A 27,399-nucleotide genomic window follows, 5' to 3' on the forward strand; every position below is an offset into this window, starting at 1 on the left:
TACAGTAAATTAGTCACTTTTAATTAAAGAATATTACAAAAGATGTGCAAAATAACTTTCATGATTAAGTACACATTGAAAAGCAACATGCAAACCCACATTTGAGTATAGGTTTTAATTAAGTGAAAAGTTTGGATGCTTTACAGCTGAATGCATTAAGCCTACAATAAATTTTTGAAGCATGTGTGCAAATGAAATTAATTGTAACTGCTGTAAGGTGGTGATAATTTAAAATTAAGTGGTCACATACATGTGTTCCAAGTGTTTTGAAAAATTAGGCATGTCCCTTTATCACCTAGTTTACAAATTAATGTGCTCTGAATACTGAAGTCTTTGAGGCTATAGAAGCAGAGCCGGGCATCTGCTGCCAATCACAGAGCTTTATTATTACCTTTTTCCTTTCCCAACGTAAGTACCAAAACACAAAGGACTACATTTTAATAATATGGAATGATTACATTCTAGATGGAGACAACACAGCTTGTAAGTCCTCTTCGTTGACACTTGTTACCTGGCAGAATCACTGAGTTAACAGCACTTGATGTTGGTTGCTATAGAATATTTGGCACCTCTGATACATAATATGAATACCTATTCACAGCAATATGGAAAGAGACTTGATTGTTCTATTTTTGAGCCATTGCAACTCAGAGCAACTTTGCTACAGTTTCTTTCTGGGAATTAGGAGGAAACAAGGCAAAAGCTGCTGCTATAAATGACTGGGACGCCATTTCCAATTGATCTGCCTGCTGAATCTAATCTGAAGAGTCTTCAACTGATCAAAACTCCAGTAACTTTTCTTTCCAGCTTTATAATGTGGCAGGTACTCGGTTTCATGATACCTAACAGGGAGAACCCTCCTATTTGAAACTTGAAGAGGAAAAGAACAGCAGCTGCCAAAGTAACATTTAAAACCAACTGTGGAGAGCTAACATCAGTCCTTTGCCCTTGTTCCAATTGTTGACCAGGTCAGTCCCATCTTGAAGAGTGCCATCAAATTAGCAAGTCAGAAGTTGTCTCTTCAACAGGAGAAGAATTGGGATGGGGATTCTGATAACTTGCCCCGCCAAACCATACTTCTCAACAGTCCAGTCAAAGTTTGTCATCAGTCATTTCTAGAAACTGAGCGTAGACATCTCTGGCGCATTCCCCTTTTTGATTGAATAAAAATTTGTAGTAGCTGCCATCTGCACAGATTGCTAGGAAAAGAGACAGAGGCTTTTCAAGTCATTGAAAACAATTTTAGAAGTCACACGTTTGCAATGTAAGGTAAACTACTGAAGTTTGCAGATGGTACAACAGTGATCGGACTCATTCGAGACAATGATGAATCCGCATACAGACGGGAAGTTGAACAACTATCCTTGTGCTGTGACCAGAACAATCTAGAACTGAACACACTCAAAACCGTAGAAATGGTGGTAGACTTTAAGAGAAACCCTTCCACCCTTCCACCTCTCACAATACTAGACAACACAGTATCAACAGTAGAGACCTTCAAATTTCTAGGTTCTATCATATCTCAAGACCTAAAATGGTCACCTAACATCAAAAACATCATCAAAAAAGCACAACAAAGAATGTTCTTTCTGCGCCAGCTCAGGAAGCTCAAACTGCCCAAGGAGCTGCTGATTCAGTTCTACAGAGGAATCATTGAGTCTGTCATCTGCACCTCTATAACTGTCTGGTTTGGTGCTGCAACCCAACAGGACCGACACAGACTTCAGAGGATAATCAGAATTGCAGAAAAAACAATTGCTGCCAATCTGCCTTCCATTGAGGACCTGTATACTGCACGAGCCAAAAAGAGGGCGGGTAAAATATTTACTGACCCCTCGCATCCTGGACACAAATTGTTTCAACTCCTACCCTCAAAACGTCGCTACAGAGTACTGCACACCAAGACAACTAGACACAAGAACAGTTTTTTCCCGAACGCCATCACTCTACTAAACAAATAATTCCCTCAAAACTGTCAGACTTTCTACTAAATCTGCACTTCTATTCTACTAGTTTTTCTCATTATTCCTATCACCCATTTCCTCCCATGTTGACTGTATGACTGTAACTTGTTGCGTATATCCTAAGATTTTTATTAATATTGCTTCTTCATTGCTTATTTGACCCCTATGACAATCATTAAGTGTTGTATCACATGATTCTTGACAAATGTATATTTTATTTTATGTATGTTGAGAGCATATGCATCAAGACAAATTCCTTGTGTGTCCAATCATACTTGGCCAATAAAAATTCTATTCTATTCTATTCTATTCTAAAGAAGAGGAAGATGTCAGCATTGAGCATCAAGTTAAATTCTCAGGATTATTTATACTGGCCTCCATTTTATTGCACAGCATGCTCTATCTTTAACAGCTTCATAATTCATATCACTTTTTAAATTGGAATCTCAGACTACTCTGAAGTCTGAGGACTTCAATAGATGTGTAATAAATATACAGATAGTAAATATATACATGAGTAACATTATTAAATCTGGACACTTACCTAAGACAGAATTCGGCTCTGTTCCAAAGGCACAGACGCAGGGAGAGCCCGAGGGAACTTGAAATTTGGAAAAACTCCATTTGGAACTGAAATATTTGGGCAGGAAGCTGGCTGATGCTAAGCTAAGAGATTAAAAAAAAAATCCTTGAGTACCTATTGAAGTCAGGCACAGAAATAAAATAGATGCTAGCAGCTGCTGACAGTTGCAATTGTTTGTTATTTATTGGTTACATAACTTATTTAATTACCACCCCAACTTTTATGTATAAATAGCTAAAGTTGGCTGACAAACAAAGAAAACCACATTAAGAATACAGTTAATGTATCAAGGGTAAAAAACAGTAGTTACTTTCAGCAAATTAACTACTGTACTATTCGAAGTACTGTATAATATGCACCGGAGTATAAGATACACCTTAGTTTTGGGGGAGGAAAATAGGGAAAAGAATCTGCTTACCAGATATTCATCTGGCTAGCATCCTTAGTCTGGTCAGTTTCAGTACCTTATTTTATCCCCTGGTTAGGGCTTTAAAAAAACCTTATTTGGAGAGAGTAACAATGAAAAAGCTTTCAAGCCAGTACAAGCTGGGAACATTTGTTAGAACCTGGTTAGGGTTGGAAAGAAAAATTCTGAACAAGTAGAGCAATGGAAAAAAAACTGCAAAGACTTGGGGCTTGGAAAACATTGATGGATGATCTTTGGCGGGCCCGGGACTGGGGCTTGTCCTCTGTCCTGGTGCTTCTCGACCTCTCAGCGGCTTTCGATACTATCGACCATGGTATCCTTCTGCGCCGCCTGCAGGAGTTGGGAGTAGGAGGCACTGACCTTCAGTGATTCTCCTACCTCTCCGTCCGGTCGCAGTCGGTGTTAGTGGGGGGTCAGAGGTCAACCTCTAGGTCTCTCCCTTGTGGGGTGCCTCAGGGGTCGGTCCTCTCCCCCCTGCTATTTAATATCTACATGGGGCTACCTTTGAAAAGTATTCGGAAACTTCAGATCGTGCAGAATGCGGCTGTGAGAGCTATCATGGGCATTCCCACATATGCCCATGTTTCGTCATCACTCCGCAGCCTGCACTGGCTGCCAATCAGTTTCCAGTCACAATTCAAAGTGTTGGTTATGATCTATAAAGCCCTACATAGCATCGGACCAGAATACCTCTGGGACCACCTGCTGCCGCACGAATCCCAGCAACCGATTAGGTCCCACAGAGTTGGCCTTCTCCGGGTCCCATTGACGAAACAATGCCGTCTGGCAGGCCCCAGGGGAAGAGCCTTCTCTGTGGTGGCCCCAGCCCTCTGGAATCAGCTCCCCCCGGAGATTAGGACTGCCCCCACCCTCCTTTCCTTTCCAAAACTCACCTATGTCGCCAGGCATGGAGGAATTGATATATCCTTAGCTGCCTTTGATTTTATGGATGGTATGTTTGGGCTGTATGACTGTTTTAATAGGGGGTTTTTAAAGACTGTTTTAACATTGGATTTGTATATGATGTTTTATTGTTGTGAGCCACTCCGAGTCCTCGGAGAGGGGCAGCATACAAATCTAATAAATAATAATAATAATAATAATAATAATAATAATAATAATAATTATTATTATTATTATTATTATTTGCAGAGAGTAACAATGAACTTGCAAGCCGGTAAGAGCTGGGAATATTGTTAGCACCTGGTTAGGGTTGGAAAGAAACATTCCCGGCAAGTAGAACAATAAAAAAAAAAACCTACCAAGACAGGGTTTGGAAAACATTATTCACAGTGAAAGAGCTTGCAAGCGGGTAAGAGCTGGGAATATCATTAGCACCTGGTTAGGGCTGGAAAGAAACATTTGGAGCAAATTAGAGCAATGAAAAAAAACCCTGCAAAGACAGGGCTTGGAAAACATTCTTAGCAGAGAGTAACAATGAGATCTTGCATGCGGTAAGAGCTGGGAATATCATTAGCACCTGGTTAGGGCTGGAAAGAAACTTACTTGGAGCAAGTTAGAGTAATGAAAAAAACCTCTGCAAAGACTTAGAGCTTGGAAAACATTCTTTGCAGACAGTAACAATGAAAGAACCTGCAAGATAAGAGCTGGGAAGATTGTTAGCACCTAGTTCAGTGATGGCGAACCTATGACACGCGTGTCAGCACTGACACGCGTAGCCATTTTCGGTGACACGCGGCCGCCGGAGAAACGGAGCTTTAGGGAGTGCAATTGCAACCGCAATTATTATTATTATTTTTCCTCTCCCCTTAATTAAGAGGCCGGGCGATTTCCGCCCGGCCGATATTTGCGATGGCTGGGAGGGGCGAGAACACCGCCTCCCAGCTGGGCGCGTCTGCGCAGAGCGCAGGCTCGCCCACACGCTGCCTTTGGCAGCACAAGCATGCCTGTCCGGCCAGGGGAAGAATCGCCCCGGCTGGACGTCAGTTTCAGCTGGGGGGGGGGGGGCACCGCTTCCCAGCTGATTGGCGCGGCGCCAAGCGTCGGAGCCCACCACGAATGGTGGTTGGCTCACAGGGGCCGCTGGGAGCGAGGGGAGGGGTTGCAGGCCTATTTCAGGGTCTGCACCCCTCGCCCTCGCCCCTCTGCTCCCTGCTCGCCTTCCAGAACGGTGTTACAGGAGACGGTGCTAAGGTAAACCCTTACCGGGTTATTAATTTGTAATTTAAAAAAATCATGCCGGGCTCGCAAAAAAGAGAGTCTGAAAAAAAAACCTGCGTGGACGTCGCACCATTTGCTTCCTCCTTTGGCAGCTCATAACTAGATTTTTACAACCCCCCACCCCCCTTGATAAGCTTTTTCTTGAATCTGAACAGTTTGGGGGTTCGCCAAAGAGAGAAAAGTGAACGAGAGGGAGAGAGAAAGGGAGGAAGAGAGAAAAGTGAACGAGAGGGAGAGAGAAAGGGAGGAAGAGAGGAAGGAAGGAAGAGATAAATATAAAGGGAGAGAGGGAGAAAGAGAGGGAGGGGAAGAGGGGAAGGAAGGAAAAGAGAGAGAGAAAGAGAAAAAAGTGGAAGGAAGAGAAAGAAAGGAAGGGAGAGAGAGAGAAAGAGAAAAAAGTGGAAGGAAGAGAAAGAAAGGAAGGGAGAGAGAAAGAGAAAAAAGTGGAAGGAAGAGAGAAGGAAAGAAAGGAAGGGAGAGAGAGAGAAAGAGTGAGAGAGAGAAGATAGGAAGAGAGAGAGAGAGAGAGAGAAATGATAGAATAAAGGGGAGAAAAAAAAGAGAAATGAGAAAATGATTGAGGCAGAGAATGAAAGGAAAGAGAAAGAGAGAGAGAAGTGACTCTTGATTTAAAGCATATGGAAAAAGCACTTAAATAATAACAGAGAAAAAAACCCCCAACCCTCACCTGTTTTTATTAATAGTTATGTTTTTGAATTTGCTGGTTGTTTTAGTTTTAATAGTAATAGAGTTTTGTTTTGTTTTATTATTAATTTCTTTTAATAAAAAAGAAGGGATTTATTATTTATTTATATTTATATTTATTTTTTGTTTGTTTATCTGTCTACCTACCTACCTACCTATATGTACTTCTATGCCGCCCAGTTTTTTTCTCAAGGTGACACACCACCCGAGTTATGCTCAGTTTTTTGGCGAATTTTGACACACCAAGCTCAAAAGGTTGCCCATCACTGCCCTAGAACAAGGACAGAAGCACCAGCCTGAAGATGACGAGTGGGATCTCGTCGAAACATCGCCAGAAATTTCCAATTCCTACATGGGAAGAAACCTGAATATACCAAGACCGCCATACCTGTACCTGTGAAAATCTACGGAAACAAATATATAAAAAATGAGAGGTGGAAGGGAATCGCCTTCCTTTCTAGAAATGTTTTTAGTTTCTTGTGAGCTGGTAGGAGACAGTTTTCACATGCATAAAGATTTCCTTTCATTGTCATGTCAAATAATCTCTACCAAACTTCCTTGGTCGTTTTTAACTAGACATAAATCCTGCTAAACCCAGCCCCAGCCCCCATACCTTGATTGTTTATTTCTTTTGGGATCTTCTGCAGCAAAAATGTGTACTGTGGCATGGTCACTTGACACGCAGATAAGAGATGCATCTTGGTTGAAATTTATACTAGTGGGAGAGATCAGAAGCAACATATCTCTTTAATCCATCTTTGTCATGGAACTAGTTGCTTTTTAAAGGCATCCTATTTCTCACTTAACTATTGATCTGTTGGAATTGGGCAGCTAGGACAAATCTAAATCAATAAATGATTTTAAATGTTAACCAATATTAAATGGGTGTGGCATGATATTTAAATAGTTTGCGTTCAATGTCACAGGACCTATCGTCTCCATGTGCCGTTAAAAATTCTCCATCACTCTTATATTCTCTAATTCTGTAGTGATTACTCAGCAAAGCAAAACTTACCAGTATATATTGGCAGCCTGAGATCCTCTTCGCAACTCTTGAATTAAATGCCCAGATGACGTATCAAATATTCTTATAAGGGTCCCCTTGAAAAGGAATAACAATGTTTGAAGTTGTGGAAAGGGATACTAAACCAATAGATTCTTCAGTCTTTTTAACTCTTACATACACTTCCTGATAGCCACATATTGCCTCTGCACCCAAAAAATACATCTTTGCCTGCATTTCTATTTACTGACAGTTTGACCTTCAATGAAATGGATGTGGGAAAAGAAGATTGAGTTCACAAACATATCAGAGCTCAGGCCCATTTCGGGGGAATATTTAGGTGATGAGTGATTTTTGCTTTTGCCTTTAAGGAAAACTGATGCTGTTACTGATCAGAAACTCTCAGAACAGACACCTATGTTCAGGCAACATCTTAACAAACACCTTTGTTAACATCTGTGAGGGACACCATCAATTTGGTTCCAACATTCTCAAACTTGGCAACTTTAAGACTTGTGGACTTCAACTCCCAGAATTCTCAAGGCAGCTATGCTGGCTCAGGAATTCTGGAAGTTGAAGTCCACAAGTCTTAAAGTTGCCAGATTTGGGGACCCCTATGCCAAGTCCACCTATCACCACAAAATTTAGTGACCAGCTGATCTAGTCAAACTGATAAAAACAGACCTGATGTTTAACTGCATTTGCCTTTTATATTTATAATGTGTTTCCTCTGAAGATTTCAGTATTATATCCAGAGCCCTGGTGACACATTGGTTAAGTGCAGTAATGCAGGCAAACTCGGCACATACTTTGGAGTTTAATCTTGAACAGGGCTCAAGGCTGACTCAGCCTTCTGTCTCCCAAATTGTTCGGAGAAAATATGCAAATAATGTGTATACTGTAAACTGCACACAGAGTGCTGTAAAGTGCGATGGGGAGGTATATAAATCTGAATGTGACTTCTATATACAGGGCTAATCTCCATTATAATTTTCGTAACAACTCTGCAGGGGAGTCTGGGCTGACAAATAGTGACCTAAAACAGTGAAGGGATGCACAAATTTGTACTCCCACACCGTGGGCGTGGCTTATTTTGTGGGTATGGCTTGCCAGCCATGTGACCAGGTAGGAGTGGCTTGACCAATCATGTGACACGGTGGCTTAAAGTTCATGTGACTGGCTTAAAGGTAGCCAACTTGACATCACTCATGTCAAAGGTTTGGGTTAAGGTTAGGGTGCCTGGCCTCTTCTGGCCTCAAAGAGATACAATTTCCCTTTCTATTTACTATTACTGAATATCCAAAATATGCTAGTTAATTCTATGTATATATGCCACATGTGTACATACATATAGCACACAAAAATATACATTATCTACTATATAAATTGTATGTGTATGTACACACACACACACACCTCTTCTAACATTATACCCATTCAACCTCATTTATTGTGATAGGAAAAACATACCCAGAGCCCAGAAGGGAAAAAAAGGAAAAAAAATCAATTTTTTTCTACTGGTTCTGCATATCTGACCGTACCCGTAGGAGCCCATCACTGACCTAAAGTCATTTAATGAATTTAACACTCAATTGGGAAATTAAATGTTGGTACTCTTAGTTACACTCCAGTTCAATATTCTTAAAACTCCTTTCCAGTTTAAACAGGCAATTGTTAACAACCACTTGTTCAGTGGATATTCAAAGATACTATGGCACTGGTTACGACCGGTATTCAAAGTTTCAACCATACCTGCACACCTGCAGTCACATGATTGCAATCTGGACTCAGGTTGCATTTATGACAGTTGCAGCATTCCGGGGCCATAATTTGCAATCTTTCTTGTTGACTTTCCCCAAGCAAAGTCAAGGGAAAGTTACAAGTTCCTTGGGTAAGTGTCACCTACCCGTGCACCTCCCCTAACTCTTTTAATCTTGTGCCGCTCCTAGCTGGCCACCCACACGCCTTCCCAAGCCTTGTTGTTTCTCCACTGTGTCTCCCTGATCACTTGTGTACCTGTTCCTCCCCTGTAGTAGCCACTCCAAGTCCTACTGCACTGTTCATCCTCTCCCGCCATTCCTACTCCCTACTCCAGCCCGAGGGCACCTGTGCCGCAGCTCCTCTCCCTGGCAGCAGCGCCACAGAGCCCCACCACCTGGCAGCAACCACTTATACGCCTGTTTGTAGACCCACTGGGACTTGCAAGTTCTTGCCAGCTTCCCCACTGACTTTGGTTGTTGGAAGCTGTGAACAGGTGCTTGCCTAACGAATGACAACTCTCACTTAACAAAGGAGTGTGCAGGAATTGCTACCTGGGTGACATAGGTGAAACTGGCTTTCAAAGTAAAGGTTTTTCTAAAAGGAAGTTTTAAATTAATATAGCTTTACGCTTGCTTAAGATAAAGGATACGTGTTATTAAAAAAACAACCAACCAAATTTTAGTTTGATAAGGATAATAATAATTAATAATAATTTATTGGATTTGTATGCCGCCCCTCTCCGCAGACTCGGGGCGGCTAACAACAATAATAAACACAACATGTACAATCCAATAATAAAAAACAACTAAAAACCCCTATTATAAAACCAAACATACACACAAACATACCATGCATAACTTGTAATGAAATCACTAGGATGACTAATATGCACAAAGAATATAAGGAAGCCACTCCAGATCAATTTCAATTTAATTTAGATCTAACAATGTCTACTCACTTGAGAGTATGGCACTCTTTGTCAGTTTATCATAATCCAGAGATCTTAGACATTAATTTCCCATTTCTCCAATGCTATAAATAAAAACTGCTGAAGCCTTGATGACAACCTAGAATTTAAGGTGGTCCCACTGGTTATTCTAACTGGTGGGATCCACGAGAAGGGGCTTCTCTGTTATTCCACCTGTCCTGTGCAACAACTTGCTTTTCAACCCCCAGCTCCAACCCTCCTGATTTTCTGGAAGAGCCTGAAGACCTGACTCTGCCAGTTGGGTTGGGGCCCCAATGGGGAAGTATCACCGTGGAGGTGGTTGATTAAGAATGGATCTCACCTCCCCTCTCCCACCACCATCTTGCTCCTGGCCCTCCCCGGCTTTTAATTGGGCCGTATTTTTTTAGTTTATATATTTATATTTTATTATTGTAAGCCACCCAAAGTCACTTTGAGTTAAGATGGGCAGCCTATGTATGTTATAAATAACAAACACACACATCAATAAATCTAAGAATGACATGCAGGCTCTTATCAAGACACTATTCAAAAGTTATATGAACACGTTCAAGATTGTTGGGTGGCTTCCTAGTTAAACTATGTAACAAAACATTTTGCTTACTTTTTCCGATGCTGTTGCGATTCTTGTTCCCTGCAAATTTAGGGCTATACAACTCAAGATTCCTTCATGAGCAGGTATATCTACTGGAGGTTTTTCAGTGTTTGCTAGATCTACTATTTGAACATGTCCAGTATGTGTTCCAGGGAATGCAAGTAAGGAATTATTACTATTTGGACACAGAACACAAAGACCTAAAATAAATAATTTGCAAGTGTTAAAGAACAGCTATTTTTACTACAGTATCTCGCAGACCATCTCACCTAAAGATGTTTTTATGTCACTGGCCTAGAAATTCATGTTTTCACTGCAGACTAATGAGCCATTTCAGAGTAAGCTACGCTTTAGATTTACTGTGGGGCCCTTGGTCCTCTCTGAGCTTGAGGCTTTCCTTGCAGATATTTCATTACCAAACTTGGTAACATCATCAATGCACTTGCTACTTCATTTGGTAATGAAATGGCTGCAAGAAAAACCAGCAAGATGAGGGAGCACCAAGGACCCCACAGTTCAACCCTGAATTACAAATATAGGTATGTCTTTAATATTAACAGACTCGGTCCTCAGATGACTGAAAAATGTCAACCTATCCTGGACGATAACTCCAACCACTATGGAGAAAGATACTTCTACAAGTATAATATATATTAACATTATACAGTGATCTCTCGATTAGCGCGGGGGTTACGTTCCAAGACCTCCCGCGCTAATCGATTTCCGCGTTATAGTGGTGCGGAAGTAAAAAACACCATCTACGCATGCGCGCCATTTTTTTCATGGCCGCACATGCGCAGATGGTGGAGTTTGCGTGTGGGCGGCGGGGAAGACCAAGGGAAGGTTCCTTCAGCCGCCCAACAGCTGATCTGCTCCGCAGCGCGGAAGCAGCGAGGAGCCGAAGATGGGGTAAAGGCAAAGGGGAAACCCCATCTTCGGCTCCTCGCTGCTGCCGCGCTGCGGAGCGGATCAGGTGTTGGGCGGCTGAAGGAACCTTCCCTTGGTCTTCCCGCCGCCCAGGCAAAGGGGAAACCCCAAGATCGCTTGCCGCTTGCCGTATTGCAGCTTGGAGCCTTGCTTCGCCTCCTTCGCTGCAATACGGCAAGCGGCAAGCGATCTTGGGGTTTCCCCTTTGCCTGGGCGGCGCTGGGGCCATGCGGAGCCGCTCATCTAGGGGGGCGTGGACCGGCAAGGTGCCCTCCGCTCTCTCTCTTTCTCTCCCTGTTACCGGTGTGGTATAAGAGAGAGAAAGAAAGAGAAAGGAGGGCGACTTGCCAGTCCACGCCCCCCTGGATGAGCGGCCCCGCATGGCCCCAGCGCCGGACTCCGCCGTTGCCTCCGCCCTTGTTCGGCTCTGCAGCTGAGAGGCCACGTCCACCCCCTCCTCGGTGTCCCCGGCACCCAGCGTCCCCATGCCGCCTCCACCTCCCGGTAATGCGCCCGACCTCTGCCTCTCTCTTTCTCTCTCATATACCACGCCGGCAACAGGGAGAGAAAGAGAGAGAGAACTAGCGCGGACTTATTTTTTAATTAATATTTTTTGAAAAACCGCGTTGCAGCGTTTCGCGCTAATCGAGACCGTGCTAATCGAGGGATCACTGTATAGCCATTATGAAACTTTAATACAGTGGTACCTCTACTTACAAACTTAATTCATTCCGTGACCAGGTTCTTAAGTAGAAAAGTTTGTAAGAAATAGGAATCAATGTAAAAGTAAATAATGTGTGCCAACCACAGGAAGAGTGGAGGCCCTGTTTCCACCCAGGAGATTCCTACAGAGGTCCCACAGAGGCTTCTCCCCACCCTTTTCGTCCCTGCTTCCTCCCAAGACATTCCTAGAGAGGCCCCACAGAGGCTTCTCCCCGCCTTTTCTGGCCCTGTTTCCCCCCAGGAGATTCGTAGAGAGGCCAGACAGAGGCTTCTCCCCATCTTTTCCGGCCCTGTTTCCTCCCAGAAGATTCCTAGAGAGGCTCCACAGAGGCTTCTCCCCACCTTTTTCGGCCCTGTTTCCTCCCAAGAGATTCCTAGAGAGGCCCCACAGAGGCTTCTCCCCACCTTTTCTGGCCCTGTTTCCCCCCAGGAGATTCGTAGAGAGGCCAGACAGAGGCTTCTCCCCATCTTTTCCGGCCCTGTTTCCTCCCAAAAGATTCCTAGAGAGGCCCAACAGAGGCTTCTCCCCACCTTTTCCAGCCCTGTTTCCTCCCAAGAGATTCCTAGAGAGGCCCCACGGAGGCTTCTCCCCACCTTTTCCGGCCCTGTTTCCTCCCAAGAGATTCCTAGAGAGGCCCCACGGAGGCTTCTCCCCACCTTTTCCGGCCCTGTTACCTCCCAAGAGATTCCTAGAGAGGTCCCACAGAGGCTTCTCCCCGCCTTTTCTGGCCCTGTTTTCTCCCAGAAGATTCCTAGAGAGGTCCCACAGAGGCTTCTCCCTGCCTTTTCTGGCCCTGTTTTCTCCCAGAAGATTCCTAGAGAGGCCCCATGGAGGCTTCTCCCTGCCTTTTTCAGTTACAGTTTCGAAGGCTCGGGTTTGTAAGTGGAAAATGGTTCTTGAGAAGAGGCGAAAAAATCTTGAACACCCAGTTCTTATCTAGAAAAGTTCGTAAGTAGAGGCGTTCTTAGGTACAGGTACCACCGTATCTGTAAAATTGTGGTGGAATGTAGTCTGGATTTCCAGGAGGGAAGGGCTGCATTCCAGGGGGCAAAGAGGTAGTGAAGTATGGAAAGTTTGGTCGAGAGAAAGAGAATCAAGGAGAGTCCTCCCTTAATGATTCCCAGAGTGTATCCACAGTGATGCGGAGAGCTGCTTTAGTTTGGCAAGATTTCTCTCTATAGACGAGGAGCAATAAAGGAAGCTGCCCAAAAGCAATTCCTTGTGTCTTTGTTGGTTCTTGCATCCTGGCAGTAATAAAACCTCAGCATTACATTTAATGTCATATGATAGTGGAACCTTGCCAATGAATTCTTCTCAAAACCCAAGGTAAAGAAAAATGGTTGCTAAGCTGCACCATCCCACGCAATGGGGATGACATATTTTACTGAGTTCAGTAATAGAGCATTTGCTTTCCAATTGAAAAATGCCCAGTTGTCTTAGGAACAGTGTCTATATGTCAAATAAGCAACATCAATTGACACCCCCACCCCCCAACCTACAATAGCATAATGCCACCAAAACATGAACCAGTAAGTCTTCTCTGAAATGGATACCACGTACCTTTAGGGTTGTAGCACGTTTCAAAGACATGTAACTGGTGAGGATTGTGTGTGAATGTGAAAACTTTAATCATGGAGTCCAAAACTACGACAATTCTGGAAGGAAAAAAGGACTGACATAGATACAGTTCTCAGATTGCACTAGAAAGCATTATGCCAACCTTAGACTAATTTTCCTCTATTTGCTTTAGGCTATTACAAGCAAAGCTTCCAAAATTATTTAAAAGTGTATCAGAAGTTGTCATAAAGCAGGAGCTCATGCATCTTTCTGCCAGAGAGGTTCTGTAAGGTTGAGATTGGACCAGAGAGGTTCTGTAAGGTTGGCATTGGACCAGAGTACCTCCAGAACCGCCTGCTACCGCACGAATCCCAGCGACCGATAAGGTCCCACAGAGTTGGCCTTCTCCGGATCCCATTGACTAAACAATGTCGTCTGGCGGGCCCCAGGGGAAGAGCCTTCTCTGTGGCGGCCCCGGCCCTATGGAATCAACTCCACCCAGAGATCAGAACTGCTCCCACCCTCCTTGTCTTCCGTAAACTACTCAAGACCCACCTATACCGCCAGGCATGGGGGATTTGAGACACCTTTCCCCCAGGCTCCTTATAATTTATGTTTGGTATGTATGTGCTGTTTGGTTTTTTAATTATGATAGGGTTTTTAGTTATTTTTAATATTAGATTTGTGCCATTATAATATTGTTTTTATCATTGTTGTGAGCCGCGCCGAGTCTTTGGAGAGGGGCGGCATACAAATCTAATAAATTGAATTGAACTGAATTGAGAATGATTTGTGTTTTCTGAAGCATATCAGTACAGTATCCCTTCTTTTGTTCCATCATACTCAAAACAGTTCAGTGTGTTAATAAATAATGAACATTCACAGCCTTTTCCTTCTTTAAAAATATCTAACTAATGGAACAAAACAAATAAAAGGAAGCTTCTGTTGCACAAACTGAGCACTTACCTGTCTCTTCGCAGCTTAACAGCTTTGACTTCTGTGGAAAATTCTATTTCAATAACTGTCTTCTTTTTCAAATCATCCCAGATCATCACTGCAGAGAAGGATCTTATTAATTTTAAAACAAGCATCTTCAACACTGACAGATTAGCTGCAGTAGGAAGTTGAATACCCGTGCTGCCCTACGAAACTATGTGATCAGGCTTGAAAAAGCAACACTTACATCTTGAAAATGAATGAATGGTTACCATCGGTCTCCCCTTTCCCCTTGTCCTACAGAAGCCTCTCCTATGCTATCTCGTTCTCTCCAGAGCTATCTTCAGGCTGGGAAGGGGGGGTAAAACGTCTAATCAGCATTAGAACATGTTAATAATAGTATAAGAAATACTAATGTTATTATTTCGAAAAATCCTTTCTTACTTTGCACCTAGAAGCCAAGAGGAACCTACGTGCCAAATTTCAGGTTTGTAGGCTTTGCGATTTTGGAAGTTTCATGATTGTGGCATGAGTGGTTTTCGCTTTTATATACAGAGAGATTACCTCATTATATAGATAAAGCAAAAGATTCATATTCCAAATTTGCAGAAATGTATTTTTAATTCTGGGATATTTCCCAAAAATGTTGGATTCTAAGTTTTGTGAGATCCAATCAGAAGGTGTTGTGGTTAGCTCTGGCCCAGCTCCTGCCCCAAGGACTGTGGATGTGGGGGAGACATCCACATACTGCAGGCCTGTTTTGCTCCCGGTGGAATCTGATGATGAAGGTTCCTCTGACCAAGAAGACATGAGTGACAGGGAGGAGGAGAGTGTGGCAGACAGCTCAGAAGGAGATCAATTATCTAGCCCCTCCTTGGATTCAGAACAAGAGTTAATAATACAGCCACGCATGCGGAGAGCGATGCATAGGCAGCAACAACTGAGAGATTATTATCAAAGAAAATGAGGACACCTGTGGTTAGGTGGGGCTGTGGTGATTAGTGAGGCTGCTATAAATAGCAGCCTGTGGGTTTGGCCATTGTGGAGGATTATCTGATTGTTGTGTTTCGTGCCTGCTTTGCTGACTTTGACCTTTGTGTGCTGATTTTCCCCCACTTTGAAACTAAACCAGAGCAAAGTGTGTTTCACTTTGTGAAAGAAGAAGGACTGTGAATTGCCTCACAGCTGCAAGTTAAGTATCACAGAACTGATAAGGGACTTGTACAAATTACCAGTTTGATTGGAGACCAGTGCTCTTTGCTATACAAAAAGAGCGCTTAGTTTATTTGAATTTTCGGTATAAAGAACATTGTTTTGAATTTTCAAACAATGTGTCTGAAATTATATCTGTGCATTTTTGGGAGGATTCTACTAGAGAGCCCGACAGAACAGAAGAGAAACAAATTGCAACTTCTATCACTTATAACAATTCTTGCAAAATTCAAAATTCCCCAGCCTTAATACCCTAAATTTCTTTGAGCTATTCCTACATTCAATTTTACAGATCCTATTCTTAAACCTTTCCCCATCTTTCCTCTTGTGTCCAATCCATTTCTCTAACTGGATTGTTGCCTTTTTACTGTAATACTGTACAGTGATCCCTCTATTATCGCGAGGGTTCCATTCCAGGACCCCTTGCGATAATCGATTTTTCGCGAAGTAGCGGTGCAGAAGTAAAAACACCATCTGCGCATGCGCAGATGGTGTTTTTACTTCCACCGCCGCCCGCCGTTCGCCCGCCCACCCCGTTGCTCGCGCCTGGGGTTTCCCCGCGCGCGCACCGCCCGCCCGCCCACGCCGTTGCTGGGGCTGCTTCCCAGCTGGGAAGCGGAGCTGGGATGTCCCCAAGCGCGCGCGCGTTGCTGGGGCGGCTTCCCAGCTGGGAAGCGGAGCTGGGGTTTCCGCCCGCCCACGCCGTTGCTGGGGCCGCTTCCCAGCTGGGAAGCGGAGCTGGGATGTCCCCAAGCGCGCGCGCTTTGCTGGGGCGGCTTCCCAGCTGGGAAGCGGAGCTGGGGTTTCCCCAAGCGCCCGCGCACCGCCCGCCCACGTCGTTGCTGGGGCTGCTTCCCAGCTGGGAAGCGGAGCTGGGGTTTCCCCAAGCGCCCGCGCACCGCCCGCCCGCCCACGTCGTTGCTGGGGCCGCTTCCCAGCTGGGAAGCGGAGCTGGGGTGTCCCCGCGCGTGACGCCCGCCCGCCCACGCCGTTGCTCGCGCCGCCGCTGGGGTCTTACCGGGGCAAGAGGGGGAAGACCCAGGGAAGCCGCCCAGCAGCTTATCTGCCCGGCGGGAAACTCCACCATCTACGCATGCGTGGCCATAGAAAAAAGGCACGCATGCGCAGATGGTGTTGTTTACTTCCGGGTTGAAAACTCGCGATATAGCGTTTCGCGAAACTCGAGATCGCGAAACTCGAGGGATCACTGTATACTCTTTTAAAGCAATGCAGCATTTATTATAATTGACTTCAGGAAGAAGAAAGATGTTCATTTACCATTGTACATAAATGGCAAAGAGGTTGAGAGGGTTGGTAGTTTTAAATTTCGGGGTATTCATCTCATCTCATGGGGATGGCCATCTCATGGACTATGCATGTTAACATGCGTGTGAAGAAGGCACAAAAGAGGTTGTACTTCCTAAGAATGCTAAGGAAGATAAACCTATCCCAGAATCTACTGTTGCCCTACTATTGCAGCACCATTGAGCGTGTCCTAACATACGGCATTCTCGCATGGTATGGGAGCAGCTCGGTAGCGGATAAAAAAGCTTTGGAGAGAATCATTAGAACTTCCCAGAATATCATTGGGCTCACTGTTTTAAAAAGGTGCACAACATTCTCAGAGACTCTTCTCATCCTGCTTACAATCTTTTTGTACTGCTGCCTTCTGGCAGAAGACACAGAACAATTAAAACTTAAACCACACGTTTTCGGAATATTTTTTATCCCAGAGCTATAATTGCACTTAACAATGTCCTGGAGTGGGGTGTCTGCTCTAACAAATAACTGGTTTCATTGTCTCCTTCTGAAAAGGCTAGAACTGCCCTCACATTTGTAACTCTTCAGGAGAGGTATAGAATTCGGTTAGAGCATTGTGGAAGTTTTGAGACTGAACCCAAGAGTAAAAATACTATTTAATATTGAATACTGTACCTTTATTAGGAGGATACTTTGGCTTTTTCCCTCCACCAACCAAAGCTAAATAATTGCAGCGAAACAACATTTCAACATGGCCGACACCTCCTTCTAGGAATTCTAAGGGCCAGAGTAGGAAGCATAGATGGATAGGTAGGTAGGTAGGTAGGTGGGAGAGAGACAGAGGGAGGGGGGGGGAGAGAGAGAGAGATATGAAATAAAACATTCAATGCAAAATTTACTAATGTCAGAATATATGTGTAGAATAAAGGGAGCTTCTCTTCAGACTTAACATTACATTACTCTTTCTCTAAGTGTGCTCAGAGGTTTTTTTCCCTGATTATACATTATGGATAACTATTGTAAGTCAGGAAGCAATACTGTCATGAATAGTTAATGAGAACTGCCCTCCAGTTTTAGAATTCCCTGACAATCAAACATTTTATTTCAAGGCTATAATCCTATGCAAAGTTCCTTGGGAACAAAATATAATACATTTATTTGGATTTTCTTCAAAGTTTCCAGGCACAAGATTACAATGCCAATGGATTATTTAAAATTGAAAAGCAGTAATGGATATTGAGGAATCATCTCACCTTGTTTCTCCTTTTCTTTGAGTGGATCTGCATTAAACACTCTAAATCCATTTTCCATTCCACATGCAAAGCATCCTAAAAAAAAAATAATTGCCAAAATAGGTATAAATGCTTTATGTTAACAATGGAGAAAGAACAAAGCATGCTAAAGTGTACTTTGCACACAGAAAAATGCTGGTTTGATACTGGTAATTTTCATAATAAAGCAGGTGGGAAGCAAGATCTCCAGACATAAAGCTGGGGAGCATTTCAAACATTGATCTTGTACTCCTTTGAAAGAGCTCCAGTTCAGTGCTGTACAACTGACGATAGGAAATAGGACCACCATGGTTATGTATTCTCTCTCCTTTAATTCATGTGGTACTATTTTGCCTATTGCATAGATAACTATGGTGATTATGGATACATACAAAATTAGAAATATGTTTTATATCCAACCCAGAAGAAACCATTGGATTCTGAAGGTACAGCCGAATCCTTTCAGATTGCCTGCAGAATAAAAACTCAAAAAAGACCTGGACTTTGTGTCTGAATTGTCAAATATCTGGCAACTCCAAATCTCAACTAAAAATGCTCTGCCCTACACATTGGGAAAAAGAATCAGAACATCAAATTTAAGCTGAATAAATAAGACCTTACAGACAACTCAAACTCTGTAAAAGACCTTGGAATACTCATATCAAATGACCTAAGTGCCAAAGCCCACCGCAACAACATCACCAAAAAGGTTTCAAGAGTTGTTAACCTAATCCTACATAGCTTTTGCTCTGGAAATCTCACACTAACCATAACATACAAATCTTTCACTAGACCGATCCTTAAATACAGCTCATCTGTCTGGAACCCACATCGCATTTCGGACATAAACACTCTAGAAAATGTCCAGAGATACTTTACCAGAAGAGCCCTCCACTCCTCCACTTGCAACAGAATATACTACGCAACTAGACTTACACTAGAGTCCTCGGAGAGGGGCGGCATACCAATCTAATAAATTATTATTATTATTATTATTATTATTATTATTATTATTATTATTATTATTATTATTACTACTACTACTACTACAATCCTAGGTTTAGAAAGCTTAGAACTATGTCATCTTAAACACGACCTAAGCATAGCCCATAAAACCATCTGTTACGATGTCCTTCCTGTCAATGACTACTTCAGCTTTAACCACAACAATACACGGGTACACAACAGATACAAACTCAAAGTAAACTGCTCCAACTCTACTGTAGGAAATACAACTTTAGCAATCGAGTAGTTAATACCTGGAACTCACTCTCAGACTCTGACCTAACCCCCAAAACTTTACCTTTAGACTATCCATTGTTGACCTCTCCCAATTCCTAAGAGGTCAGTAAGGGGTGTGCATAAGTGCACCAGTGTGCCTTCCGTCCCCTGTCCTAATGTTTCTCTCTTACTAATATCATGTATATAAACTTTGTTATATCTTTGTATACTACCGATATGTACTTGACAAATAAATAAAATAAAATAAAATAAAATAAAATAAATAGTTTGGTTGTTTTGATATGCGGATCAGTGATGGATTGCTGCCGGTTAGGACTGTTCTCATGTACGGTGGTGGAAATTTCCACACCCGCTCATCAAACCGGCAGCAATGGCCGGCTGTCCATGCCCCTGAACTGGTTCTCAGATCGCCGCAACTGGCAAAGAACCTTCCATAGCAGTGGTTCTCAACCTTTCTAATGCCGCGATCCCTTAATACAGTTCCTCATGTTGGGGTGACCCCAACCATAAGTCTAGTGCCTATTCTCCCAACAGAGCTTTAAGCTGATTGGCAGAAAGATCAAAGGGACATCCCCACTGTAAACGCCTGATTGGTTGGATTGTAAAAATATGTTCCAAGGCACCAGAATAGAAGCTTTAGTTCCTAACACCATAGGAACCTTGTCTTTTCCTATGGTCTTAGGCGACGCCTGTGAAATGGTCGTTCGACCTCCAAAGGGGTCCAAACCCCCAGTTTGAGAACCATTGCTCCAGAGGCTTCTATGCATGTGCAGACGGGTCATTTGCGTGAGATGACGCGCATTTCCGTCGTGATGAGAACCGGTAGGGAAGATAAGTGGAGCCCACCCGATATAAATGATATAAAATATGGAGGAATGCCTCTGACTTTAGGGGTTATAAGGCATGGCTGATGTATGTCACCACTTTTAGCAGCTCTACACACACACACACTTTAGTACCTACCGCCACAGATTCGTCTCCGAACGCAATTGAAAGTGCTGGTTATGACCTATAAAGCCCTACATAGCCTCGGACCACATTACTTACAGGACCGCCTTCTGCCTCACGTATCCCAGCGGCCGGTCAAGTCCCACAGAGTGGGGCCTCCTCCAGGTCCCGTCAGCCAGACAATGCCGTCTGGCGGGGTCTAGGGAAAGAGACTTCTTTGTGGTGACCCTGGCCTTTTGGAATAAACTCCCTGAGGAGATTCGCACTGCCCCCACTCTCTCCACTTTACGCAAGGTTTTAAAAAACCCACCCCTGTCAACAGGCTTGAGGTCATTGATGTTTAATATCTAGCGCCGACCCATGATTGAATGTACGGTCCATGATGAATGGGCTGATTAATTTTTAAGTATCGGAGTTTTTAGGAGTGTATTTTAATTTAGATTTCTTACATGTTTTGTATTAACCTTTGTTGTGAGCCGCCCTGAGTCTAAGGAGAAGGGCAGCATAAAAAATCTAACAAACGAACAGAGGAATAAATTCCCAGCACATCTGGCCGGCCTATGCCTTCTTCAGTCTTTGCAGGACCTTTCTTTCCTTCCCTCAGCCTTTGCAACAACTGTATTTCTGTTCTTTACTGGAATACGTCTCAGCTGTCGCTCCTAATATAGATATTGCAACAGACTGACTGACTATCTTCTTAGTGTCTTCCTTCCTGCTTCTTGTAACTAAAAGTTCTCCTCCCAACTCAATCTGCCCAGAACAATCATGCTTTGGTCTACATCAGGACAAAACAACCTTGTTTGATTTCATGTACAGGCTAAACCAGGGGTCTCCAACCGCCGGTCCGCGGACCGGGACCGGGCCGTTGGGGGTTTTCAGCCGGTCCGCGGCGCCAGGGCCCCCCTCGGGCCTTTCCGCGCCGCCCACCGCCCGCCCGATTTGCCCCCTCTGCTCCTCTGCCACCTCCTGCCTTTCACCGCAGCTCCTCCCGCACCCGGAACGCACGCCCTGCCCGCCTCACATTTGCCGAGAGGACTTTCGCCCCGGGCTCTCAGCAAGGGGGCTGCATGAGAGGCGGGGCCGGCGGAAGGTGATATTCAATGTCGGGGGCGCACGGGCGGTTTTGCGCGCGCTCCCTATCTCCCTGCTAGCCCACTCGGAATACTGTATTCAAAATAAGAAAAGCCTTCGCCGGCAAAGGCTTTTCTTATTTTGAATACGTATTCCGAGTGGGCTAGCAGGGAGATAGGGAGCGCGCGCAAAACCGCCCGTGCGCCCCCGACATTGAATATCACCTTCCGCCGGCCCCGCCTCTCATGCAAACCCCCCTTGCTGAGAGCCCGGGGCGAAAGTCCTCTCGGCAAATGTGAGGCGGGCAGGGCGTGCGCGCGTCACCGCTGAGAAGAACGGAGAGAGAACGAGAGTGAGTGAAAGCAACAGACAGCAAGATAGAGAGAAAGTGAGGAAAGAGAGAGTGAGAGAAAGGGGGGGGGAGAAAGAGATAGCAAGAGAGAGAGAACAAGAGAGAGAAAGAGCGTGAGAAACAAAACAAGAGAGAAAGAGTGAGAGAGAGAGAAAGCAAAAGAGACAGAAAGAAAACAAGAGAGAGAAAGTGAGAAGAAGAGAGAGAAAGAGGGGGAGAGAGAGAGAAAGAGAGAGGAGGGAGAGAGAGAAAGAGAGGGAGAAAGAGAGGGAAAGGGGGGAGAGATAGCAAGAGAGGGAGAGAGAAAGAGAGAGGGAAAGGGGGAGAGAGGGGGGAGAGAAAGAGGAGAGAAAGGAAGAGGAGAGAGAGAAAGGAAGAGAAAGAAAGGAAAGAGGGATAGAAAGAGAGAGTGAGAGATGCTCAGTGAGCCTTTCTTTGAAGTTGCCTTTCTTTTTTTCTTTCTCTTTCTTTCTTTCTTGCTCTTTTTCTTTCTCTCTTTTACCTTTCCTTCCTCTATTTCTTTTCTTTCTCCTTCCTACCTTCTTCCCTCCCTCCCTCCAGTCCTTCCTCTCTTACTCTCCCCTTTCATAAGTTTCCTTGCTTCCTTCCTCTGTTCCTGTACCTTCCCTCTTTCCTTCTTTCTTCCTTCCTTCCTTCCTTTCCTCCCTTCCTTTCCTCCCTCCATTTCTTGCTTTCCTTTTCCTTCCTCCTTCTTTCCTCCCTCATTCCCTTCTTTCACTCCTTCCTCTCTTACTCTCCCCTTTCACACCTTTCTTTGCTTCTTTGCACCCTTCTTCTGTTCCTGTACCTTCCCTCTTTCCTTCCTTCCTTCCCACCCTCCGTCCATTCATTCACCCATTCCTCTCTTGATCGCCCCTTTTACGGCGCCGCTGACAGCTAGCTCCCCCCCCCCACCGGGCCATGGAAAACTGGTCTAGCTGAAAGCCGGTCCCTGGTGCAAAAAAGGGTTGGGGACCTCTGGGCTAAACCATCCAAAACTTTGTATTTCACTCAGGTATGGTGGACCTGAAATCAGTTCCTTCTTTGAATGAAATGGTTTGTACATAGAACATTTTGTAGATCCCCAGTGGTTATTGTCATTTTCAAAGTAAACAAATCAAAATCAGCCCTAAGACTTGTGTTTCTCCATGGTTGTTTTCTGGCATTTGGGCCTTATGGTTATTAGTATATTTACTGTTACAATGTGTTTTTAATTTGTCCTCTATGCCAATGTTTTCAAACATGGCAACTCGAAGATATTTAGACTTCAACTCCCAGAATTCCCCAGCCAGCAAATGCTGGCTGGGGAATTCTGGGAGTTGAAGTCCAGATATCTTCAAGTTGCCAAGGTTGGGAAACACTGCTCTATGCTACCTTGAATGTTTTGTAGAATAGGCAGCATTACAAATAAAACAAACTGAACTCTTTGGTTATTCTGCTTCTCTTTGGTTCCCCAGCAGTCCTAGTCAAGAAGGAGCTTACTCATCATCAATCAATTACTTTCTCCACTTTCTCCTTCGCTGTTATCTGCTAGCCAGGCTCTTTAGCAAAGGGTTTATTTAATATTCTTTCAGAAAATGCAATATCAATATTCAGAAAAAGTGCAGTAGAACTGAAAAACTCTCTCCTGCTTAATCCCAGATACAGTACACCCTTAGTGCTTGTTAGTTGGACAATTTGATAGATGGTGGCTAAACCCATCATTCAAAGCATGTGTAAAACTCACCTAACTCATATAAGGGTCAGTTATGGTTATTTTCCATCAGCAGGTAAATCTTGGAGGAGAAACTAAACCTGGGGATCCATCAATCCTTTTTTTAACTTACCCTGCAGTAAGTTAAACACCATTCACTATCTCTATTAGTGTGGCAGACTTTGTACTTACTGATTAGATTGATTTGTTGTTATAGAAATGACTGGTTTATATTACTGTGGAAAAGTAAAAAGCTGAAGTTCAATGTTAAGGTCTTATTCTACAGCAATAGAGGAACCAACACTTCCCCCCCCCCACCCCCATTTTCTCCCTCTTCTCCACACTGTGTCTCACTATTCACTTTTGTATTTTTGTATGTTATAGAATAGTATAGAATAGAATAGAACAGAATAGAATAGAATTCTTTATTGGCCAAGTGTGATTGGACACACAAGGAATTTGTCTTGGTGCATATGCTCTCAGTGTACATAAAAGAAAAAGATACATTTGTCAAGAATCATGTGGTACAACAATTAATGATTGTCATAGGGGTCAAATAAGCAATGAAGAAACAATCAATATTAATAAAAATCTAGGATACAAGCAACAAGTTACAGTCATACAGTCCTAAGTGGGAGAAAAAGGATGATAGGAATGATGAGAAAAACTAGTAGAAATAGAAGTGCAGATTTAGTAAAAAGTCTAACAGTGTTGAGGGAATTATTTGTTTAGTAGAGTGATGGCATTCGGGGAAAAACTATAATGTAATAAAATATTCTTTTCGAAAAAGAAAGAATCAATGAATAACATTTTAATTTGGCCATGAGGAAGAGACTAGGACCTCTATTCAGAAAGCGCTGCAGGTCAAAATTGGTACCTATTTACAAAGAACAATTAAATTGCCTATCTGCTATAGGGGGAAAAAAAGAGGACCAAGTAAGCCCAAACATGTAACAAATAAAGAGTTCCATATGCCCTGCCCCCCCCCCCCCCAAAAAAAAAGACATCCCCTGATAATAAGCCCAATCAGGTTTTTGAGTGCATGGCAATAAGGCCAAGCACTTATTTCAGGGTTCAAAAAAATATAAGACAGGGTCACCTATTGATAAAATTGAATGGGTCCAAAGATGGGCTACAAAAATGGTGGAGGGTCTTAAGCATAAAACTTATCAGGAAAGACTTACTGAACTCAATCTGTATAGTCTGGAGGACAGAAGGGAAAAGGGGGACATGATCAAAACATTTAAATAAGTTAAAGAGTTAAATAAGGTTCAGGAGGGAAGTGTCTTTAATAAAAAAAAGTGAACACAAGAACAAGGAGTCACAATCTGAGGTTAGTTGGGGAAAGATCAGAAGCAACGTGAGAAAATATTATTTTACTGAAAGAGTAGTAGATGCTTGGAACAAACTTCCAGCAGACGTGGTTGGTAAATCCACAGTAACTTAATTTTTAACATACCTCGGATAAACATATATACAAATCTAATAAATAATAATAATATCCATCCTAATATAAAATACAGGAAATAGTATAAGGGCAGACTTATGACCATGAGGTCTTTTTCTGCTGTCAATCTTCTATGTTTCTATTTACAGGGAAACACGGTATATGTGATATTCGTTCATCGTGTCCGAAGATAACCTTGATATCTAATGATTTGTGGGCTGTATGCAATGTGCCTGCAGGTGACTGGTAAGGCCTATACGGGCACGAAATGTTCTGCCCCATGTTGGGCTCACATGTATGTCTTAACTTAATATAATGTCTTAAACAGCAAAGGTCCAGGCCTTGCCTGTGCCAGTATTTCCATCTCATAAAAGCCTATTTATCTTGGGAGGGCACAAAACTCCACAGGATTTCCATCTAATACAACTTATATAGGCATGGGATGGGTGTGTTCTTCACCATAAAAATCCGAACAGTGCTGCTAACCTCTGGCTTAACCCTGACTTAACACACTTAACACTTCCCCCAACACTGTCAAACTTTTCACTAAGTCTGCACTTCTATTTCTACTAGTTTTTGTCTCACCATTCCTATCACCCTTTTTCTTTCATACTTTAGGACTGTATGACTGTAACTTGTTGCTTGTATCCTTAAGATTTTTATTAATATTGATTGTTTCGTCATTGCTTATTTGACCCCTGTGACAATCATTAAGTGTTGTGCCTCATGATTCTTGACAAATGTGTCTTTTTTTCTTTTATGTACACTGAGAGCATCTGCACCAAAGACACATTCCTTGTGTGTCCACTCACACTTGGCCCATAAAGACTTCTACTCTATTCTAACCTCTGGCTGTCTTCCTGCTGACTGGGCTTACTTAGAACTAGCCGGTGGGGGAACTGGGATCTCCTGCCCCGTAAAACTTTCCAAGTCTATTCTCAGTAGTCACCGAAACACGCAGACTCCTCTTTTCAGCCTCGCGTGTTTAGAAAACTGGACTGCATCCTTTCGTAGTTGAATCTAAGGCCGTGTGCCGTCCGGCCATCACCGCTGCCCCCAAACGGAAAAGAGAGCGGGAGGAGCAGCGGCAAATAAAAGGCACATATATCTGGACGGCAAATGAAAAGACGCCCGCAGGACGTAAGTGCCGAAGAAGATCCAAAGCGGATCCCAAAGGAAAAGCTGCGTGGATTCTCCGCCTGGATCCCCAGCGCCCATAACTCCGCTTCCCGGCCTCTCGCCTTAACCTCCAAGTGGGGAAAGCTGGCTAGCAACCGACGCTCTTCCCAAAAGCGGCTGAAGCGAAGAACCAGGGAAGGGAAACAAGCCAGGCCCGCGTTTCCGTGCCCGCAAACGTCTGAATTGGAGCAGCGGGAAGGGAAGGCTGGCAAGCAGGCGATCATCCTCCCTTCCCCTCCCATCTCCCCCCCCCCCCCCAATGAGGTCCCTACCGTGGTCCTGGTTGAAGCCGGCGAAGAGCAACCCGTTCCCGTGCGGATTAACGGGGAGCAGGTTCATGGCGCCGGACGACGGGGACGGCCGCGGCCTGGGAAGAGGGTCGCTCACACCATCAGCGGCGGATCGGCGGCGGCGGAGGCGCCACGATGCCTTCCGGATTAGATCAGGAGCACCCCGAGCGCAGAGCGCATCGAACCGCTTTCCTCGTCTCGGCTTGGAAGCGGCCGAACAGCGGTTTCCAACCCAAATCGGTACCATACAGAACTGTAGTCCTCCGGGCGATTTGCAGGCGCTGCTTGGGATTGCAGAGCGCATCGATCGAGGGGAACCCACCCGGCTGAGCGCCGAGTTCGAGCGCTCCGCTTGTTTTCGGGTGTGGAGGGCGGGCTTGGCTTTTCGTGGCGGTGGAGCCCGCCCGATACAACGTTCCTACTTTTGAGTAAAGCTACTTAGAATGGAGTACTTTTTGAGTAAAGCTGCTTGGGAAAACCCAGGTCGTAGTAACTGTCGCTTTCCTTACATCGGTTTTGTGTTCCTCCGCACTCCTTACCAAAGAGGTAAGGCAACTACTTTGGACAGCGAGGAGTGGGCGGTAAGACCCCCCGCCAGTTCAATACGGTGACACTGGCGATCAACAGAGGTGATTAATAGATTGATTGATTGATTTAGTTAGTTAGTCCAATACACCAGTGATTTTCAACCTTTCTTGAGCCGTGGCATATTTTTTACATTTATGAAACCCTGGGGCACATTGAGCGGGGGGGGGGGGGGAAGAGTGTGGGAGTGTTAAAAAAAGTTTGGACCAAAAAATTCTCTCTCTCTCTCTCTTCCTCCCTTTCGCTCTATTTCTCTCTCCCTCTTTCTCTCCCTTCCTCTTTCTTTCTCTCTCTCTCCATCCCTCTTTCTTTCTCTTCCTTCCTCTCTTTTTTGCTCTTTCTCTCTCCCTCCCTCTATGTCTTGCTCTCTCTTGCTCTCTCTCTCTTGCTTTCTTTCTCTTGTTCTCTTTCTCTCCCTCTTGTTCTCTTTCTCTCGCTCTCTCTCTTTCTCTCTCTTGCTTTCTTTCTCTCTCTCTCTTGCTTTCTTTCTGGAACCAACTCCCCCCAGAGATCAGAGTT

The 27,399-nt window shown here is 44.0% G+C and overlaps 1 protein-coding gene across 1 annotated transcript; it reads right to left on the reverse strand.

Annotated features, from left to right (window-relative positions):
• WDR45B (WD repeat domain 45B) lies at positions 1-26,689 on the reverse strand. The gene is made up of 10 exons (XM_070739675.1): positions 26,278-26,689; positions 18,056-18,130; positions 17,478-17,579; positions 14,361-14,448; positions 13,398-13,492; positions 10,196-10,386; positions 6,876-6,961; positions 6,474-6,575; positions 2,509-2,630; positions 1-1,199 (listed from the first exon to the last, which is right to left on the reverse strand). The coding sequence occupies exons 1-10, from the start codon at positions 26,597-26,599 to the stop codon at positions 1,093-1,095; spliced, it is 1,290 nt and encodes a 429-aa protein (XP_070595776.1). The 5' UTR covers positions 26,600-26,689; the 3' UTR covers positions 1-1,092.
• Positions 26,690-27,399: the final 710 nt, after the last annotated feature.

This window comes from Erythrolamprus reginae, chromosome 2, assembly GCF_031021105.1.
Source record: "Erythrolamprus reginae isolate rEryReg1 chromosome 2, rEryReg1.hap1, whole genome shotgun sequence".
Lineage (NCBI taxonomy): Eukaryota > Metazoa > Chordata > Lepidosauria > Squamata > Dipsadidae > Erythrolamprus > Erythrolamprus reginae.